The sequence below is a fragment of the Athene noctua genome, chromosome 6 (genome assembly GCF_965140245.1).
Source record: "Athene noctua chromosome 6, bAthNoc1.hap1.1, whole genome shotgun sequence".
Lineage (NCBI taxonomy): Eukaryota > Metazoa > Chordata > Aves > Strigiformes > Strigidae > Athene > Athene noctua.
Genome location: NC_134042.1, coordinates 42,029,212 through 42,052,088, shown reverse-complemented (window position 1 = coordinate 42,052,088; position 22,877 = coordinate 42,029,212). Strand labels below are relative to the sequence as shown.

General features: G+C 36.2%; 1 protein-coding gene across 1 annotated transcript in view; it reads right to left on the bottom strand.

The window, feature by feature from the left end:
* Positions 1–2,067: 2,067 nt before the first annotated feature.
* TDRD9 (tudor domain containing 9) overlaps positions 2,068–22,877 on the bottom strand; it is a 69,505-nt gene continuing 48,695 nt past the window's right edge. Inside the window, exons 22-36 of the mRNA XM_074908766.1 lie at positions 22,671–22,778; positions 19,517–19,617; positions 18,601–18,774; positions 17,223–17,334; positions 15,801–16,013; positions 13,927–14,016; positions 11,743–12,003; positions 11,138–11,284; positions 9,958–10,028; positions 9,460–9,569; positions 9,199–9,295; positions 8,385–8,523; positions 7,202–7,311; positions 4,249–4,321; positions 2,068–2,965 (exon numbers count right to left, since the gene is read on the bottom strand). Coding sequence (XP_074764867.1) covers positions 2,870–2,965; positions 4,249–4,321; positions 7,202–7,311; positions 8,385–8,523; positions 9,199–9,295; positions 9,460–9,569; positions 9,958–10,028; positions 11,138–11,284; positions 11,743–12,003; positions 13,927–14,016; positions 15,801–16,013; positions 17,223–17,334; positions 18,601–18,774; positions 19,517–19,617; positions 22,671–22,778 — 1,902 coding nt within the window. The 3' untranslated portion in view covers positions 2,068–2,869. The remainder of the gene's footprint in view (positions 2,966–4,248; positions 4,322–7,201; positions 7,312–8,384; positions 8,524–9,198; positions 9,296–9,459; positions 9,570–9,957; positions 10,029–11,137; positions 11,285–11,742; positions 12,004–13,926; positions 14,017–15,800; positions 16,014–17,222; positions 17,335–18,600; positions 18,775–19,516; positions 19,618–22,670; positions 22,779–22,877) is intronic.

Here is a 22,877-nt window from a genome sequence, read left to right as displayed (position 1 = left end):
CAGAGGACACCAGCTGTGCCCCCAACTCCTTTCAACTGCAGGATCCTGTATAAGCAGAGTTATGAGGCAGCAGCAGAAGAGAGTAAGACAAGAAACACAGACCCCATACCCTGAACACTCTCTAGTGCAGACTCGGTTAAATGACATCTCATTCTTTTAGTCATCATCCATGCTATGTAATTCTGCTATTGCTGATTCTAGAACATTTCAAGCACAGATAGGGTTGTTAGTCTAATCTGTTACAGCATCTTTAAAAGGATATGTAAACAATATACTTCACCCTTGCATCTGCCAAAAGGAAACACTTTGGCAAGGATAAAAATAGACATTCTCTCAGTATATTTTTCTCAGGTTCTGGAATTCAGTAGGGTAGGAATTTGAGTTCAGTTTTAACAGCTATTGAAGGATCTGCCTTCCCTGAGTTCCAGTTCCTTTTTGTATTTGTTTATACATTTGGTTTCTACACAGTCTACTGCAGTAAATTCCAAAATGAAATACTTGCAAAGGCAAAAAAAATCCTTTTGACTTAAAAATGCTGCTTTCATTAGGAATAACAGTGAATGCACATGTTTTCAGACTTGAGAAGCACCTATTGATACAATCACTTTATCATTACTAGTGGAAGCATTCAAGAGGGTTAATCTGACCCTTTATAGATTCAAAAATTTTCACTTTGACTCAGTGATGGAAGAAATATGTAAATGCAGATGATCACTAATAGACTGTGGCAACTGAAATCTCATTCTACTAGATGTTGGTGAGCACCTGGAGATAAAAGGAGTCTTGACAAGCAGTCATGGCCCTTTTTTTTTTTTTTTTTTTTTTTTTTGAAAGTAACCCCTGAAAAGGAAAGGCTGACTGGGAGTAGATCTACAGCCAAAGACACGGACAGTTATTTTACAGTACTTCTTTTTTCAGTGTTACATACTATTAACCCTGAAGGGAGAAATCCTGAAGCTGTTTACCTTAAACTTGTTTAAGCAACTTTGAAATGCTGTTAAAACCTAAATCAAACAATAAAACACAACTGCAGCTTTTAAAATTTTAGTACTACATTTTCATTTGGCAATAAATAACATTTCCCAGCAAAGCTAAATTGTAAAATGGTCTGTTTCCTTCAGGGCAACATATCACTTATGTCTGCAGGTGTATTATGTACCCTGGAGCTCTTAAGAGTTAATACAAAATTCTCAGTTCTCAACTTACCCACGGCAGGTGATGGGTTACTGGACTGGGGAGATATTAGCTTTACATACTCCTCTTGTAAGTGTGAGAGCAGAAACCTTTCAATTTTATTATGATGTGAGCCATTAGAGAGCACCTCTTTACTGAAAGCATTACAACACGCAGTAGACCTTCAAAGGGGAAGCAGCAGCACACCAGTAACCCTCACCAGATGGCAGCACACGCACAGGAACAGACCAGGACACCTTATCCACATAATTTAATTAAAAAAAACCAAAAAACCAACCCCCCCCCAAAAAAAACCCGGAAAATATATTCTGTTCCTCTCAACTCTCAATTTCAGCGTTGCATATGAGGAATCACTATATATTACGTTATTTATATCATGTCTTTTGGTATTATCAAGTTAGATTTTCCTGCAGAAATTCCCATCATTAATAGGCAAAGATTTGACATTCTGCCTATTTCATCTGCCCCAAAGGTGCTTAACTGCAACACTCAATTTGCATACAACACTCAGCTGAAACATACTTCTAAGCCACTTGTGATGCAATTTTTCTGTTAAAACTTTCTCACTATATGAAGTATAATGTTTTATAATTCATGAGGATTGATAAAATGTGTCTAAGGAAGTAATGCTTATAAGCTACTGAAATTGCCTATTATACAGCTGTCCCTCTGTTTAAGTACCATTTAAAATAATTTATTAGTTTAAGCATCCCTTTATTTTGCCCAAATCTGCCACCTTCTTTTTATGGTGATCATTGATTCTGTGTCTGTTCTTCAGAGGATGACAGGACATTACATAACCTTCAAATCATTGAGTGAACAGCAAAAAGATTAATACTTTCCCATATACTGTCTTTGTATTCATGTATTTCATGAATGCAATCACATACCCTTAATAACTAAATTTAGCTTTTATTAAGCATGACTGCACAACAGAAGAGACAAATACATTTTATTTCAATGCTGCATTTTATTCTGAAACCACTGACCTCATTTTTAGGACTAAAGATCTCGCAGGTAAAAGTAAGAGGAAAGGATGAAACAAAGGTGCCATGAATCAGTAATTCAAAAGCATTCTTCTGTTATACAGGAAAAGAATACATTTTGCTGTATGAAAAATTAATGAAAAAATTGTATCCAGTATATGAAAGTATAGTTTGGATCAGAACATAGTCTAGAACATCAGTTTCCTTTGACTTCTAGTTTTTAGTTAAGAAAAACCCCAAACACCTTTCTTGTATGGCTTTTTGAAAAGCTAATGACAAAGAAAATAGGAAAACAGTTGCAGTTAAAGACCCAAAAAAAAAAAAAAAAAAAAAAAAAAATCATACCTCATGGCTTATGAGCTTTTAGACAGAAAATGAAAAACTAAACCTAGATTTGCTTTGTCTTTTATGTACCTTGTGATAAACCTGTTCAGAAGTATTATTAAAATGAAAACTAGATCCTGCTTTATGTCAGTTTGTTTTTATGAATAAACTTGTCTGCTCTAGGTCAGCAAACCCTGACTTTTTAGAGAAATATGAACATGTTCCAAACTGAATTTTAGTACACTTACACTAATCTTAAGGAACAGTCTTGCAAAACAAGCATCTAAGGGTTATACAGAAGACAGAAGTAACTTTTAGACTAGTTGTAATACCTCATCCTCCAAAAAAACTTTTCCCAGAAATACTTAAACATTCAACACAACAAGCTTATGCAGCTGATAAAGACCATTTCCTCCTTCAGGCTGATTTTCAGATGAGTCAATGATATGCTGAGAATCCACCTAATCAAAAGAAGCAGATGACAGTCAGAATGCATTCTTAAGTTTTCCTATATAACATAGTTTTCCTATATAACATAGTTAAGGAAAAGAGTCTTGAAGAGTTTTCACAGTTTCACATCATACAGGAATTTCAGTGCCATGCCACAGACTTCAACATAAGAGCAAAAACTATAAAATGCTGTATCTCTTGGTCTGCCTGAGACAGAATCTACTCCACAATCAATTCCAAAGCATTACAGGTAGTATTTGATGTGATGATGTAAGAAAGATGTCATGAGGTTCTTCAGACTTCAGATGCAGTGGGGAAAATCGTGATCCAAGACCTATACATTAAATTGTTATAAAAGCTAAACACCAGTATAACTGAATAGGAGATTACTGTCATAATAACAAGGATAACTGAATTTGAAATATGAAATTAGGAACACTTTAGGTTCCACACACATTCCAACCCCTCAGCAAATGCCTGCTAGAAATATATGCTCTCGGTGCTGGTTCACTGTTATCAATCTTTTCAAGAAGAGAGCGCTAAACTCCTCATTTATATGCCGCAGGGTGTGTGTGTGTAGAAATCTTAGTCTGTACTCAGTAATTCCTCACCCCCTTGTAATTAAGAAAATGCACCTGTTTGTCAGGAAATCTAGTGGCATGCAGAGGCCCTTACAGAAAGAAAGGCAAGATTTCTAACAGAGTAGGAAGCTAGACTTTTCAGCTTTAAGAAACCCTTCTGGGTTTCAAGAAAACAGCCCTCTTATCTATCCCACCAAATTCATTCTAAAGCAAGCCACACTTCTGTTTGCTTAAAAGGGAAAAGCCACCTGAAAGCACAGCAACCTGAAACAAAAGTTCACTGCATTCAGATAAATCCTGAACAAGGAAAATGTTATTAACCTTTTTCTTTCAGGCCATGGCTGCTTAATACAAAGAAGAATATAAAATTTTAACTTCCAACAAATGTAAAGTTGCCTTTACAATCTCTCTCAACTTAAAAAAAATCATGAAGTGTTCTGTATGAAAAGGCTAAATATTTGCATACACAAAATTAAAAACCACCCAACAAACTAAATAGACTCTACAAAAATAGGGTATCAATAGAGACTGATGTACACACAACAGTTCTTATTTCTTCAACTCAGCTCTACAGTGCTTTCAGTATTTTTAAATTTGATACTCAAAGACATTCTTCCAAAGGAAATTCTCCCTTTGACCACTTAACTAACTGTACTGGGGTACTCTTAACTGCTCTTGCGGGGGGAGGAGGAGAATTATCTTTATACCCTTACCTGATTCCATGCATATGGCTTCTCATAGCATGTAGGAACAATTGCATCTCGAGGTTTTGATTTGCAGATTAAACTGAAATTACATAAAAATAGTCTTAGCAAATACACTTGTATTTGATGAATTATGAATACAAAGGAATTTTTACATTAGATACAACTCGGCATTTATGAGGTGTCTGTACTGAAGGGAATCTCAGATTTCCTCGTTAATATAGTCTGATTTGTTCACTTCTCTCTACTTTTCCCCTCTAGAGTAAGGAGTCAAAATACAGATTTTCATAGGGACGTTAAGTGTATCAGAGTGTATTTTCTTTTAAAGAAAATAATATTCTTTTCAATTTACAAAGCACTAGAATTTTCAGCTGTCATTTACTTCTTAAGTTTCATGCATGCTTATTCACTAGAATGTATAATACAGCTATTTTTAGAGTATTTTGTTTTGCCTGACAACTCAATTACTGTATGTCTGTCTGCTCCAGTTATTTCCTCAGGCTGTGCAAAGTACAACAGTAGTAGGCTTTAATTAATTCTGTCTAGATGTGTTTTTCAAACACTGATTTTAGTCTTAAGTAGTGGTGACATGTTGTAAATACAATTAGCTTTTGAAAAATGGAAAAAGTTATGAAAGACTGTTCAGGCTAGATTTTTACATATCTACTCTTACTAATAAAAGGTTGGTTTATGTCTTGGAAAAAAACTAAAGTCCAATCAGAAAAAAACATTTAAAGCAAAGAAAGATTTTACACAAAGGAAAAGATGACATCATGACAATAAATAGATTGTCTCTTCCTTTAAAAATGCAAACATTAAAATTAGAAAAATCGGCTGTAGAATCACTGGTACAGAATCAGTAAGAGCACAAAGATTTTAAGAGAGAAAATGCTACCACAGAAATGTATAAATCCTCAAGCAAAAAATAAAAGCCTAGAAGGCTGACGAGAATGACCAAGTCGGGCAGTCAGCACTGACTGAACTGGGGAACGTGTCAACGCTGAGTAACTGCACAGGCTGCTCTTTCCTCTCCCAACTGGCTGGAGGTGTCTGAACAATTAGCTCAGAAAAGGTGCCAAAACAGTAGTAAGTATTCACATATCTAAAGAAATAACAGTGGCATTTTTGTGCCTTGAATTTAGCATCTAAGTGTCGATGTCCAAGCATGAGCTCCTGTTACTGTCACAGTCACCTCCAGAAGGGTTTTGTGGTTTTGCTTCTTTCTGCCTATCCACTTTCCTTGACTTCTCCCTACGCTTGTTACCACATGAATCATGCAATCAAACTTCATTCAGCTTTGAAGTCTAAACATGGTACCACACGGCAGTGTCCAAAGGCAATGCAGCCACCAACTGCTCTGAGGTACTTGGACACAAAGAGGACATTAAACATTGCATCAGCAGTATGCTTGACACCTGTTATTTTACTAAGAATTTTGCAGATGTGAAATGTGAAGAGTTTGCTGTCAGCCTTGTACTGGTGCTCCTGAAGTTTCCAAGCGCAAGCAGCACCAGCCCTGAGGTATGTATGGCCTTTGTGAAGCTGTCCCACCACTTTCTGGAGGCTCACACAACCCACTGCAGCAGCTGGCTGGAAACTACCACGTCGCAGAGAGAAGAGCATCTGACCCACTGGTGGCATGCACAGTGTAGTGCCCAAGCCAACAATAGTCACCTTGTTCCCCTGTCATATCCAACATGTCTGCTGGTCAGCTAACATATAACAGGTATCTCCACAACTTCTGGCAATTGTTTATGCTCTTATAATTTACAGTACCTCAAAAGGTAAGGATGATTCCCACACACTTGTTAATTTATTATAAAATGCATCACACAGAATCTTCTTTCAAGTTTTGGAAATAAGAAGTATGGGTACTTGCTTTCAACTAAAGGTAATGTAATAGGGTTTTTTTACAGATGGGAAGAATAAAACAATCAACAGTTCAGGTACATTTGAAAACAAGAAACACCTGAAAGCTCAGCATAAACAGCTGCTCTGATAATCATTTTGATAACCTAGGGTAAGGGCAGCTAAGCTTACAAGCTTCTGATCTTTATCAGCATGAGGAACTGCCTCACTTTGGCATATGGTTACTTTAGAAAAGCTCTATTTGTAAAAAAGGTCACACTTCCTAGAGATGAGGCTAATACTAGAGAGCATAACGTAACTCTTAACTCAAGGCTGAGCCAGAGGTCTTTTAAAAATCTGTTCAGTACAGAGACAGGTAAAAGGATGAGAAAAATCTACTGATGATATAGACAGGACTAGAACGTGCATGGCATTTACAAACAGGGGAAGATTTTTTCACAGCATGCTCAGCAGCAGCAGACATTAGAAACTGTTACAGGGACACTTCACTGAACTCATTCCTCTGAACACTTCCCACACACCACAAGCCGAAAAACTTCTTAGACTGACTGCACTGACTCACAACCATCTTTTCAGAATCACTCCTTCAGTTACGAGAAGCAGAGAGGCCTGCTGGAAAAAAAGGCAGGTGGCCTTATTTCAATTCATAAATTATCCTGGGACTTCCAGCCAACACCTAACCTACACAAGTCTGTTGAAGGAGGAAGAGCAGCACACACAATTCAAACTTGATGTATAGGGAGAAAGAATTCTAAATCCTTCTGCATTCTTATGCCATAGGACCTTATTAGCTTTGTCCCGGGTGCACAAAGCAAAGACACATCAGAACTGGTATCCTGTAGAACAGGTTTTACAGTCTAGGTTTTATGACTCTTAAGCGATCAGGCTTCCCTGAAGAACCAGTGCTTCCACAAGAAGTCTAAAGTTGTTGAGCATACTGCTTTATAAATAAACAAAGTAAATGAAATGCATCATTAAATGAGAACATATATTATTTCCCGAAAGCCTAATCTGAGCTATGCTTCAAGCAATCATTTATTTTGTTTTTGCTGAGACTGTGAAACAGAAGATCTTATTTCTACAAAATTATTACCATAGAAGTTTCTGACGAATGTCTTCCTGCAGCTGTGTCATTCTCTCTTGTCCAGAATACACTGCACATTCACAGAGCAACTTATTAATGGCTGTCCTTAGGATGTTTATCTGCAAAAATACCAGTGACAGAATGTAAAGCTCTCTAAACCAGCACTACTTCTGTATTATACTATATAAAGGTGGTCATAGCACCCATAGCACCAAACCTCAACTGGAAGATTATTAACATAAGCAAAAACTTCTGAAGCTTTAGAATCACTTCTTCCTCCAGATGCACCGCTGCTGGTCTAAGACATTAACGTTCAGTCACTTGATATCACAATCTTCAAGGTTACTCAGATTATACCATAAAACACACAGGCAATTACTTGCCTGGATTCTTTCTGTAAAAGTTTTAAGGCTTTTCTCTATCTGCCCATAATTTTGCCATGCACAACAGCTTGGTGTCACCATTCTGGCTAAGGTGTCGTGAATGCAGACACCACACATGCCAAGTGCTTTCAGGAAACAACAGCTCACAGATATGCGCACCAGCATGTCCACTGTGTCCTTAAAAAGCCTCTAGAAATGACTGATTATCACCTAATGTACCTGCCCTGTACACAGAATTAATCAGTGCACGTGAGGTCCTTCACTGTCTAAAGCACATGTCAAGTCTGAAGCACAAGTCAAATATACTCCCTGTCCTGCATGAGTGTATATACACATGCTTCCCTCTGACAGATCTCTGTCTACAAGCAGAAAGGCTGTAATGAGGAATACAAGGCTTTTTACTGTTTGATTGATTGATCTGCTCTGAGAGAAGTAGCTTGATACAGATGACTTATAAGAGCTGTAAAATCAAACTGAAGATTGCAAAGCAGTAATGCTAGGCTGATAGTAAAAATCACAATAATCCTAAGAATGTAACTAACAAGTACTGACATCTGATTAGTTCAAAACAGATGCTTGTTTTGAAAAGTGTACAATGTATTGTTCTATAATATTTTATTCAAAATGTATGGAGGGGGTAACTTTTTTCTGGTAAGAATCCAAGGTTATAAACAGGTAGTACACTAAAATAAATCCCAAACACCACAGCTTAAAACAAGTTTCCTTAGTAACTCTAGGAGTTAACAAGCTCTGATGCACTGCATTCTACTTAATTCCTACTATAGTGAAAATTCTTATGCAGGTTTTACCTCTGTTATGTCTTCCACTCCAAAACGCACATCAAACGTCAGCTCCATGTCATTTTCTGGAAGCAGTGGAGCCTCACAAGTCTGACTCCAACCCAAACCACACAGAACACCAGTAAAATACTTCCCACTTTTATGAACCCTATATGAAAAGGAAAGAAAATGGTCTTGCCTAGAAATGAAGAAACTGAACTTGTATGAAGACAGATGTAAATGAATTTGTCTAAACCATGCCAAGTAAGATACAGGTGTTTTAAAGAAGCTAGAACAATTGAGAGGCATTCACAACTAGTCATACTGGTTTTTTAAATATAGTGATGAAACAAAACTAAAGTTCTGGTTATGAAAACTTAAAAAGAAAATCATACATATACAAAATGAAACTTCAATTAAGGAAAGCTAGCTTCACTATTTTGAAATGACAGGCTACAGATACAAGATTTTAAACAAAACACAACAGTAACGCAACTGCTGGAACTCAGCTTTTCACAAAATTCCCGCAAGTTCCTTTCCTCACACAGATCTGAAACTTGCCCCATTCTACAGTTCACCTTCCTAGGCTTCCAGCACAACTGTCAGGAACTGTTGTTTTGTATTGCCTTATCATGAAGGTAGAGCCTGCAGCACCATTTCAGAAGTACATGAAACAAGTTATCTTAGCTCCATACTATACTAAAATGATAAAAGATACAAGAATTACATAAACAGGAAGATAATTGTTCTGCTTTCAGCATTTAGTATAAAAAAATAAATCTGTCACCAATTAGTGAGGGTCCTAAAAATAAAAGAACCAGCGCTTTTTAAAACATGTGAATACCTGAGTTCTATAGCAGGAGCAAACAGCATGCTGAGGAGTGCAAGCAGGCCAGGAATAGGAGGCATTAAAGATGTTTCATCTAAAATCACAGTAGATCCTGTCATTAAAAAAAAAAAAAAAAAAAAAAAAAAATCTAAAGGAGCATCTAATGAAGACTCAAAAAGATGTAACATAGAACTACAGTGACATATTTACTTGTAGACTCTATTCATGTAAAAATAAGTCTCAAGAAACTGTCGCAACATTTTTATTAAGCATTACCAGTTTCATTTGTTGATAAAGAAGCAGCGACCAACAACTGCTGAAAGGGATCTTCTGGAGTATCATTAACAACAACAGAGTTTATGCTTTCCTTTGGTATTAAAGTACCTCTGCAGAGGAAATATGGAATATTTTCAACATTAAAAAACAAAAACCATACGAACATGTAAAAAAAGAATTATTATAAATTCACAATGCAACCTCAATGGACAGCAATTACTGCCTGAAGATTACCTGAATACCATTTAGCAGATGTATATGATGGTTAGTAAATAATCTCTGTGTAAGTCATCAAAGCACCTTTAATAAAACTATTCTTGAAATTTTACATAGCAATAGCATGCATATTAATGCAATTCAGGCCTGACTACTTCAGTCTTTTCAATGAAGAAAAGTTCTGTAAAAATCTGTAAGAGTTAACTAGGGTATTTTTTGCCCATTTATCAAAAATAACAGCTGAGAATGTGCCTATATTTCACAGTAAAAGTCTTCTCATACCTGAACCGGGATACTCTAGTCATACTGTAGCATTTCACCTCATAAGGACTGAATGGGCCCAAAACTTTTACCTTCAATAAGAGAGAACAGATTATATTCTAGTTAGCAAGCACCTCGATCTCCAAATCAAAATCCTTTATAAACGAAAACCAAAATACATTTCAGCATGTACAGAGCAACATTGAATTGATAAATTCATAAACAGCATTTTCATTTCACCATCTAAAGCAAGCTTGCTTGTTGAGGGACCTAAACAAAAATAATGTATTTTCACAGGTGCTGGGGATTCACAACTTTCCTCTGGCTTAAAAAACACAAGTTGAGACTTCATAGAGCATGTAACAAAATAAGGGATATTTTTGTTTACATGAGCAAGTCACAAAATAAGGGATATTTTTGTTTACATGAGCAAGTCTTTAATCTTGAAAATATCTCACTTCATGAAAGCGAGTACCTAAACAGGATTGCTCCTGTGGGTAAACAGAGCATGATGAGGTGCTTTAAACCCTGAAATTCTGTCAGGTCTGAAATGTGAAACAAACTATAATGTAAACCAGGCTTAACTTGTAATCAGAATGCTGAACAGGACACACATTATCATGTTTTATATTCCAACTTAGTAGTGACTTGGTATCTCAAAATACATAAGAATCTTCCACTGCCAGTTCCAAACTCAGAATTAAACACCTAGTGTTTAATTATTAGTTACGGGAGTGTTCACTGCATCACCTTTCCTAGCTGCTTACCTATCACTAGCTGAGAATGAATGAAACACTACATAGTAAAAACCGTATTTAAATTTTCTAAAAAAATGATAGGGTTGTAAATCTTGCTTTTTGCTGTAGCTTACATAATGAAGACTACTATGTGTAGAAACATTGTGTGCAGTTTTTCAATTTTATCTTCATTCTTTAGTGGTTCGAAGTGCTGCCTTAGAACGTGTTAGAAGAGTTGGTTTGCTGAGCTCTTAGGCTATACTTCAAAACTCTGTTAAAAGCTGCAGTAGACTAGTCTGCAATGCTGGTCACATTACAGCCTTCTACCACCAGAAAGTAGAATGCACTATGGAAGGCATCAAGTATGCTCTGATTACTAAAGGTACTTTCAGTCTTCATCTCCATTCTAATAATGTGAGAAGCGGGGTCATGTAATGATATACCAAAATCACCACTGAAGTTACCTTATGGGTTGGTGTATCAGATTTATTGTCAGAAAGCCAGTTTAACAATTTTTCAATGAGATACTTTTCTTCCTTTCTTGAAGATACAGGCACTTCCTCTTTATTTCCTTGGTCCAAAAATAATCCATTGAGCAAATCATGGCTTTGCTATGTAGTAATGGAAGAATGTTAAAACCATGAAACAGCTATGTTTTTCAGAAATTTTTTTTAAAAAGGCCATACTCAAAGAACATGCATACTCACATACAAATACAGAAGACAATGTTCTTAGCTTTCAGATTATATAAAACATAAAAATGGAAGACAGGTAAAACTATGAAACAGTTACATTTTTTCAAAGTTTAAAAAACAGTGCAGTTCAACTGATGCAATTATCTCCTGGAAAGCACCTCTTTCAAAAAGCATTTCAAAGCAGCAATTCTTTTGGCCAACAGATCAATATGAATTATGCACACACATAAAAATATACTGTCCCATTCAAGTACTGATCTTGCCTAATCCCATGGCATTAGTCAAGACTTCATCTCAACTTCTCAGGACTTCAGACAAATTGAGATGAAATAAATGAGTATAAGAAAAGTAGAAGCAGATTACTCAATACATACTCGTGATTCGTATGATTCTTCTGCTAGTTCAGCGTAACATTCTTCAATAAGCACATCTCGAATATTCACAAGCTCTTTGCACTCCAAGTAATGGAAAACATCCACATGGAGAACACTACACACAACTGAATACACCTTCACAAGAATTGGGTAGCCATTTACTAGTGAGGCAAATCTCTGGTTAGCACTGTAACTCCACCGTTCCCCACATACAAGAGATTTTGCAGATGGACGCATCTTGGACATCTTGAATTCTAAAGCCTAGAGCAAAAACAATGAAAACAAGGCTTGCCTGAGTAGACAATCAACATGAAAATCTTTCATTTTCTCAACAAACTGTTTTAATTAATGGCTATAAATGACTTGGTAATTATTGCAGTGGCTTATGTTAATTTTTAGGACTTCTGTGAAGCTAATGGCTTCATTCCTATTCCGTCATTGCCAGTGCAGCTACACATTGCATCTCACGTCACTTCAATATTGTACATAGCTGCTAATGAATCAGAGAAAACAAGCACGAAAAAAATCTAATTCACTATTACTTCATCATCCATATTAAAATCTTCTGAGTGCAGAGATGTCTTCTCTGGAAAAAACTTTACACTCCACAGTTCTTTTCAACAAGGGTAACAGAAAACTTGGCAAGACCACCACAGCTATTCTGTTCCTGGCAGGCACGAGTAATTAAGTTCTGATTTAACCCCTTTCCACAATCACTATCTGTAATTATGTCTTCGAATGAGTTTACAACAGAAACCCTATTTTTTTTCTAGCTGGGTCATTAAAAGATTAGGCCTGAAGAAGAAATACATTTCCCTTTAATACATCTGAAGAAAACCCAAAAAAAGGGTGCTTCTTGACAAAATTAATTCTACTTATTTTTTAAAAATCAATTATAAAAGAAAACCAAATAAAATGAACCCTATCAAGATCTAATACTATGAAGAGATGAATAAAATAAAATCATACTTCTGCTCGTTCAGTTCTCATTTTCATCATTAAAGAGTTCAGAGAATAAAGATGGTATGATACAACTGCTTCAGTTAGCTTAAAAATATCCAAATGAGGACGGAAAAGATGAATTTCACTTGAAGTCTAGTTATTTTATTTGTAAATACAGCTCATGAGAATTATTTTTCTGAAGAACTAGCTATAAAGTCCCTCAGATTTGTGTTACAGAACATTTAATTATCAAGAGTTCTGTCTGAAAAGATCCAAGTAAAGTCAGTAGTTCAAAGAATAGAAAAGCAGCTCAAAGCAAAACCAGAGACCTCTAGCTTTGTAAAATTTAGATCGGGTATCTCTTATGTATTTGTCCTGTAAGAAATAGCAGACCTGCAGCTTTGATGGAGCAAAAATACTCTGTGCAGTAACTACACATGATACATGCCAATGCAGACTTGTGTCTTGCAGACAAGAGATCCTATGCTACCGCTGATCTGTAGTAGGAGCAGCTAGATTTAAGTAAAGAACAATAGATTAAACTAGTCACTGATAGCTTCTCCTCTTCGGACTGTTTTCTAGGCTGTATAAACCTCTGTCATTTTATCAGAGGTTCTGCGCATTGAAGCAGAGCTGATCTACTACTGCTCAGCCTGTTACTTCTGATTTTTGTATATAAACAGGCAATAGAGGAACCACAACAACATTCTTCTCCTAGTGAGAAGTTCTGTTTCTCACAGAACTGATGGACAGCAAAGAAACTGATAACCAAAAGCAAGGAGCCGCAACAGGCAGCTGTTAGAGCAATTTCCTCTCCACTTCCCCTGGGGGAGACAGATCCCACTATGTTGCCTCACAGAAACAGAACTAGTTCAAACATTCAGTTAAAGAAAAATGAATACAAAAAATGTTTTTAATATCCAGTCAGGCAGCAAGTTCAGGCGTTTGTTTTTTTTTTTTTTTTCCCTCTCCTCTCTAGCAAAAACAAAAGGCTGGATGAGATTTCTCTACAATTAAATACAATGCAATTCACTTACAAACAAGAATTACTGCTCTACACATACACATCTGTGGAAAACATTTACCCACCTATTAGTGAAGGTGATTTATAGTTACTCCCATTAGCAAAATACATGTTACTTCATTATTATTAAGAAAAGCATTATGATTTGAAGTACACCTCTTTGCCAGACCAGACATGAAAATAATCTATTAAGCAGAAGCAAACAGCATCACCCCTACCTGGAAAGGAAGCTCTTGAAGACAGCTTGGAATGTCTTTTAATTTCTTTAAAGGCACTTTTGATCTATTGCCATAATCCACAAAAAAGACCTAGAAAAAGAATCAAGAGCATCTGCAGAGATTCCACAACATTAGAAGTGCTACTTTTAGTTGCAAGGAAAGAAACAACCTAAGTTTAATAATTACAGTACAACACAATTTTATCAAGCGAAATAGAAGCAAATTCACAGTCTGGAAAACAGGCAAATGAAGTCCTATCAAAGACAACAGGTCAAATTTTACCACATCTATTATTTAATTCCTTGATTTAAAACATCCACTAGTATCACAAATAATCTGATATATCTAGAAAAGATAAATTTATCCAAAAGGCTCTAATTCTCTCCCCACAATTAAATCTGTATAACCTTACTTCTTAACGGTGATACTACCTAGTAACTGCTTTTAAACAAGCAAATGTTAACATTGATTCAGTGGCTGTTTAAAAATACAGAAGAGAAAACAATTAAATTACCACTGTAATTCATTAGTCTTCCATGACTTTAAACAGATGACAATGCTCAGTATTTACCCAATAGAGGTGACACCCAGCTATGTTTAAAAAAAAAAAAAAAAAAAAAATCAAGACAGGCAAAAGAGGAGGGGACTGTGCAAAGGCCAATCTTAAGAAAAAATAAAAAAAAAAAAATCTGTCCTTAACTACTGAAAAGTATTGGCTTGAAAAATGAATACCAGTCCTGAACTGCGGCACTAATTTCCATTACTGATCCCGGCACAAAAAAGCCAAAATGTTCTGATGAATTGGCTGATGATAGAGAACTCAGTAACATAAACATTGATACAAAAAAACCCCTAACAACAAAAACAAACAAACAAAAAAAAAAAATCACACTGAATGGACCTGAGAACTCCACAGGCATTGGGAAAACCAAATGGTTTGAAGTAAAAGCTCCTTTGAAATTTTAACAATTTCTGCTCCAATATTATTTATAAATTCTACTTTGTTGGAAATTACCAAGAAGACAGAGCTGAGTATAAAATGACAAGAGGTGACCCATGCAAAAAAGCTATGAAAAGGCAAATGTGGCATCTGCTTCATGAAGTGGTTTTGAATGCAGAGGAGAAACTGCGTTGGAAGAGGAATAGTAGTAGTATCATTGAATAAGCAAAGGCAGAACTGTAAATATAGGAGCATGCATAATTCTGCTTCAGGAAACAGAGGTCAAAGCAAACCAGAGGAGCGAGATGGAGACCAGATGAACACAGAGTCAATGACAGTATGTGAGGTGAGAAAGCATGCAGCTTGCTTCAATTAGCAAAACAGAGTCCAGGAAGAAGACTGACAAGAAACTGGAGGGGAGGAGAAAGAGGAGGAAAGGAAGAAAAACTATGTAAACCAGGGGAAGAAACACAGGCAAGAAGAACGAGCTTAGACGAACTGGCCATGAATGACTGAAAACTGTCAGTACAGTGGGGGCAAGAAACTTAATTTTCAAATGGACCCCAGTGTATCTGTGAAGAAGAAGTGACGGGGCTGCTGCCAGCAATACAGCACTAGACTCTGATCCAGGCATTTCTCACCATGTTTTCAAAGTTACTGGAGGTTTTAGTCTTTATTTTGCTTCGCTCTCCTTCAGCATACAAGGCACTACTGTATCAACAATAGACTTGATATGAAAAAACTCCTGTGTTCTGGAAAAAAACTAATTCTCATCTATTCTGGCAACATTCTATTAAGGTTTTATTTCAGTTCTAGTTCTACAGGTTTCTTTACTGGAATATTTGTAAGTATCATGAACACAGAGCTTTGTTTAAAAAAAAAAGTTTATTAACCCAATTATATCTTACCAACTCAATATGACAAATTACTGTACCTCAGCAAAATCTCCACAAACATACAGAATACGAGCTCTACCATATCCTCTGCCTTCCAAGTGAGTGAGTGGTGCCAGACAAACCAACCCTGGACATGGAGACATTAGCTCATCCACCAGGTTGTAGTGGTCAATTTCAGCAGCTAGAGCCTGCAGTGCAGTCATATTTTCTTCTTCTATTCTATAACCCCAGAAGTGTCCAACTTCTACTATCTGAAAGCATCAAAATTAGACAATATCATATTTCATATTATTCTTCTACATCAAAAACACATCTGAGCAGTATACATGAAATCACTTCTACTGACACTGAAATGTTCTCATGCTGCCATAATGCAGTGAAGCATTTCTCTCTCCATAATTAGATGTAATTTTAAAGTGTTGATTTGCTGTGCAACTGCAATACACTTTCCATCTAAATAGACCCTGATATAAGCATTACTAAAATACAGAAAATTAAGAAAAGAGTGCTTCCATTTTTCTAAGCCAAATCAACATACAGAAAATATACAGTTGATTAGACTGCTACATACAGATACGGTGCACTTTTCTTATTAGTGAAAGAATACCAGTTAGCTCCATTGCAAACCAGCATTGTTACTGTTATGACTAGCCATACTCTAGGAAACTGAAAAGAACACACCACTCTTTAAATCAAATTGAATAAGTCATCTTTTCAAATGGCTTACTGAACTCATGTAACATTTCTGATCTTATGTTGAATGCTTGCAATAAAAAAAAAATCTTTATTTAAAACACATACGATCATTAAAACTGATGTACTAAACAGAAGTAGCACAGATAACTAAATGATTGAAATGTGTCTGATCAAAAACATGAACATTCTTAATCCAAGAGACTCAGCTGAATTAAACGAAGCAAATACTCTTTTCTGCACTTGCAAAACATGTCATTACTATCAAGAGCTGTTTTAATACTTCAGCCTATAATTTCCACTAGCTCAGTGGTTATGGTATTTTTTATTATTATTTTTAATTCAGCACCATATATATATGTATATTGCTTGCTATTAAGCAATTTGATGAGATAGTTAAACCCATGATAAAAAACTCTCAGCTTCAGAATTCAGAAATATTTATATATACACAGTAAATAGCTCAAACACAATTCTTATTTCTATAGTGTACACAAGTGTTTTATCTCTCCCATTAGTCCTGTTCCCATCTATGCCTACTTCCAGCTAACATTTACTGCCAGTGAATCCCACAATTTTTCTCAAGTGCAAGTACTGTTTTACTAAGAACTACTAATATACAGACCAAGAATATTCTCTGTATCTCTTAGGATACCTCTGTGCTGAAAATATTATTTTAATTTAAGCCTGTCAGATATTAATCTCTTCAAAGTTATCTAGGTAATGATTATGAGATATGACTTACTTCAGATGTAGAACATTCCTACCTCTGTTATCTTGATGGACAGAAGATGATCTGGGAACATCTTTGATTGTTGTGGAGTACCAAATGAGATTTCCACAGGCTCCACTGTCTGGTTCTGACAGTCCACATTTACTCTGAAAAGTTTACATGATAAAGATGCTGAATACTTTACTCAGAAGCAGAAAGAGTTCAATTTTTTTGCTTTCATTTGCTTCCCAAAGTGTCCCTAGGGCACATTTATGTACTCAATGACTTCTATTTAGAAACATATGAATTCAATTAGAAAGTAAAATGACCACGCAGAACCAAAATACTACAGAGAAACTGTTTGAATTCCATTATGACCAAACACAGGAAGATACATATCAAGATGCAACTGTGCCATCAATTTTTTTAGAAATTCAAATAATTAAGGTGAAATAGTGAGGCTTTTTGCTATGGCATGCCTTCTAAACAGTTTTTTTTTTTTAATAAATTGAGTACACTGCAGTGCAAAGATAAATTCAGCACATCTTTTTTTAAAAATATTATATAATATTTCTTTTACCTGACAAAAGTTAAGAACTTTAATATTAGTCTTTCAGCCTAGGAGACTTCTTTCTTGAGTCCCTCCAGAATTAATTTTCACAAAGATTTGAAGTGCTGTTATGGGCAGTGAAACTGCTAAAATGTTTTATTAAAATCTAAGTACAATCAACCGGAAGCGTTCACCTGCACCTCAACCTTTCCAGTTCATTCCTGCCTTCCTATTTTAGATTTCTTATTTTAAAATATTAAAATGGCTGCAGACCAATCAGGAGCTAGGCAGATTACCCTTTCAGAAAGTTGCTGGTATGACCTGAAGGTGAGAATCACAGACAGCATATAGTAACAATGAAACCCACATGCCAGATTTTTCTAGCAAAAGCAGGGGCAGACCAAAGAGACTCACTACATTGGTTTCCTCATCAACACTTTCTATTATGCCTTCCAACCTTATGTTGTTATATTCACCCCAGTTTCTGTGTTACACTTGTCCTCTCTCCCTTCATGTCCCCAAATGCCACTCCTTATTTATTTTGGTTCTAGCAATCCCCACATTGTCTCTAGCATGAACAGAAATTAGCGTATATATCCACATGTCCATATGCCGAAGGCAAATGCACTAGAACCTTAAAAAAAAAAAAAAGACAGTAAATATATATACTTAAGCAGTATAACACCTTTAACTATAAAGAAATATCGAAGACAATCATGTTATTTCTAGTCCTGCAAAAACATTCTGCTTATACAAAGCTTACACATCTGTTTTCTGAACATAACCTGTCTTCCTTGGTGACACTTCCAAGGAGATACCCATTGAGTCCAGCAAACTTCATTTCACTTCAAAGAAATCTATTTTCCATATGCAGTACAATTACCTTGGAGATTTCACACTTGCAACTCTAACATCTTGCAATTGCCTTTCGATATCATCCGGATAATGAATGTTCAGTTCAAGAGGAATTTTCAGCTGTGACATCTTGACTGACAGGTACACTGCAGGAAGAATCTTAAAGCCCTCCATTGGGTTACGGAAGAACTCCACAAACGCCCTGTACAAAAATCCCCACCAAATAAAATTGCAATAAATACTTGATGAGTAATCAAAACCCAACAAAAAAACCCACAAAAGCCATAATTTCTTCTCCCTGTCTTTATCTTAGCAGGCCAGCAAACAGTAAAAAGTAAATTCCTCATGGGCTTTGCTTACTGTTCTTATGCAACTTCAAGCTTTAATTATTGTGATGGTTATAAGAAAACTTTCTAACATTCTCACAAGCACATACCAAATTTACTGAGCATATTTAATACAAAGCATGTGAAAATAAATATGAATAAGAAAATAATTTAAAATTGGAAAAGGCACAAAAGAGCTACATGAATTCAACTTTGGGCAGTCCAAAGTTAGCCAGATGATTTGCTAAACCAGCCAGTCACATGTATTTTGTGCAAAGTCACCTGACTGTACAAGTGAGCTACATTCAGTATACAAGTTAGAAATAAACCAGATCGTTGCAGTTAAGGTCCACTGTTAAGACAACAGAAGAGACAAAACAGAGGGCAGTCTCTAACACAGCTAGTTTATCTAATGTTATTCCAGCCAATGTGTATCAAACTTCAGAACCACTTTTCTTACTCTGGCCAAGACATTAAAAATAAATTGCTGATTTTCAAAGAGATGAGAAGAAAAACTTCATTTTGTCAGTGCACCCTTGCCAAAGAAAGAAATTGATTACTAGATTCATGACTGAGAACATGAGAAAGTCAGAATAATTAGAAGTATTTTTTACTTACTTTGATCCATCATAGGCAATAGATTTTACCTGCCCACACTGTCTAAATAGTGACTGCAGCTCTTTATGGTATAGATATCCATAGGGAGGAATATTCTTCAGCTGTTAAGAAGTTAAATTTTGATACATTCAGTTATTTTAATGTATTAAGTTCACCTAAATAAGTCAGCTTCCTCCTTCACTTGAGCTGCAAGTGATACACAATCTAAATCTCAACAAATTCCAAAACCATTATATACTGTATTCAGAAATCTCAAAAGACAGTAAAATCAGGCTGCCCTGCTGCCTCAAACCAGTAGATAAATGTTCTCTTTTTCTTAACTATAAATGAAGCTTTATTTATAATTATATATATTTCTTTGATAATTGTTCCCAGAAGCTGTCTATCATCCCTCTTTTTGCTCGTAACAGAAAAGCAACAGATTGCTATGCTTCCCAGCCCACCACTGGGAACCAGGCAGTGTGCACAGCCTGGGAAACAGGAGCCACAGCCCTGCACGTCCTGGCAGAACCACCCTGTACTGAATTACTGAGGTATGGCGGGACAGCTCGCACAACTGGCGACCACTTATGGATGAATACACGCTTCTTAGGGATGACAAAGACCAACCTCCTGGTCTTCCCTGTGTGTAGTAGTAGCTCAAATGTGAGGTGCTCTTACACGGAGCAGACAATGGGACAACCCAGCTCTTGTGGGTCAGGGTAAGAGAAGAGGTCAGTAAGGGTAACACTGAGGTAGGAATTTGTAACAGAGCATCAGTCAGGAATGAAGCAGATTATCTTTAGACAACTTGCAGAGGTCTCGCAGACCATGAATTTTGGAGGGAGGCAATAAGCTCCCTGATAAACTGCTAGGAGGGCAGGACACAAGCTCCTACATTTCTGAAAGGTGTTGAAAGTAAATTCTTAACACAAGTCATGAGCCAAACTGGGCTCTTCTGGATCTGCTATTTAGCAAACAACGTAGAACTTGTTATGGAAGTGATAATCAACAGCAACCTGGGCCAGAGCAACCAGAAACAGGGGAGCTCAAGATTTTGAGAAGAACGAGGAAGACAAGTAGCAGAATACACATCCTGAAGTTTACGACAGCACAGTTTTGATTTATTCTGGGACCTGGTAGGTGGGATCCCAGGGGAAGTTGCAGACTCTCCATCCTCAGACCTTTCTCCAAACCTAAGTGGATGAAGACCTAAGCAACATGGTCTGAATTCATTGTTAATCCTGCTTTTGACCATATCACCAGACTAGATGACATCATGAGGTCTCTTCCAATTTGAATAACTAAACGTTTTGTTATTCTTCTTGGATTTTAATCCTAAAACCACTACAAAGTGATGAATTTACTGGAGTTTGCAACACCTGTTCAAAGGCATTGTTAAGAATAACACTCTAGTTAAATATATTGGATTGTATAATGTTAAGTATAGTTGATTCTATAGATGTATATAGTTAAGTATAACGGATTATGACTTTAACATGTCTGACCAAGCTAACAAGACAAAACATCATGCAATTCACAAATTCCAAGATAAACTAGTTCGAAAATTAACTCTACAAAGCAAGAGAATAGCTTTCTCCTACTTTTATCACCTGACTCAGGAGGCAGATGAGATCCAACATAAAAAAAGGGCATATGCAGTCAAAAGCAAAGCAAGTCTCCAGCAGCATTAATTTGTGTTAGTTTAAGGCTGTAGTTTCATAACTATTAATATACATTTCTCTAGCTTTTCTTACTCAATCATCTCTCACAGGAGATCTTGCTTTAATACAGAATCACGGAACTCCTAACTAGCAAGTTCAAACTTCTGGACTTTGTTTTTCAGGAGCTACACAACTGTCTATTTTCTCATTGGTTCTTACAGTCTTAAGACAGGAAAGAACAGATTATTTTCAGAAAATCTTAATATGCCTTGAAGTTACAGTATTAAGATCTGGTCAAAACCATGGTCTAAATCAGATTGCAGAAACTGCCTCAAGGCAAGATGATTTAGAGAGACCAGAGAGTGGGAGGAATAATTGCCTTTTATATCTTTGGCAAATATCATTAGGAACATCATATGGCTATAAAGAAGAGTCTCTCAAATTGAGAGCTTGAGGAACTTGCAGCACTTGTGCCCAAGAAGGTCATTTACACTAATTAAGACACAGCAGCTACTTCTTCCTTCTTCAAGATAACAAGCGGTTGATAAATGAGTAGATCAAGAGTTACATACATTAAAAGTAAACAGCTCCTCAAATCTAACAGTTTAACCTTAACCAATGTTGCTGTGGCAAGACTAATCTTGTCTTTATTCCATAAAATTGAGTCTGGTCTGATATTTTGCTTCCATATCCTTAAATAATATCTTAAAAAATACAAAAACATGCATAAATATGTTTGTGTACACATACTGCCATGCCAACATCTCCTTCAGTATAGGACTAGCTTCTTGGGTAAGCAGTACAACACAATAAAATTGCTTGTCAGTGAGCTTTTATGAGTTTCCCACCTTATCATCTATTTTCTGTTGTGCCAACACACACATTCTCTGAGGCTCACTAGTTTGTAGGTTTGTTTTCTTTAAGCACAGGTCATGGCTATTTTACAGTTTACCTTGTTCAGATACACCAAACATCTTCCTAGCTTAGATTTTGTCCCATTTTGCAAAATCAACATAGCCATTTCAAACTTGCACTTATTCAGTCAGATAAAAAAATATTTCTAAAAGAAGATAAAAAGCAAAGGGCAATACCTGAATAACCTTAAAGCAACAAGCATGTACACCATGCATTATCAAGTAGGAGATTACAAAAAAAGTAACATTAAAGTTGCAACAAGACACCTCATAAACACTCGTTAAAAAGTACCCTTGATAGTTCTATTTTTCAAATCTTTTATTAGTTTCATGAAAGTTGTTTGCCTGTGCAAGACTAGGAATCGAATGCATAGAGGCAACTCTCATTCTTCTAAAACTGCCCACCCACACAGTGATTGAAATAAAAGATATTGAAAGAAAAGGAGATGAGAGAGAAGACAGCTTACCAAGTGAGGATCAGAGTAGATAATTATTTGTGTCCTTGCCCAGGACAGAACAAAACTTGAAAATACCACCCAAACACTACACATTTTTACTACCTGATTCTTTACTAAGCCATTCACCTTCTTAACATACCATTACAGTGGTTTTTGGATCCTTGCCAGCAAGGCACCTCACAGCAATCTCTTCATCATATTTTGCAAAAGTAAAGTAGTTTGGATAGAAAGCACCAGCTATTGCAACCTGAAATCAAGAAAATATTTAAAACACAGCAGATATTAGTTTTCTTGAAAAGAGATACACTAGCAACATAGAGAGATACCAACAAATCTTCACACGAAG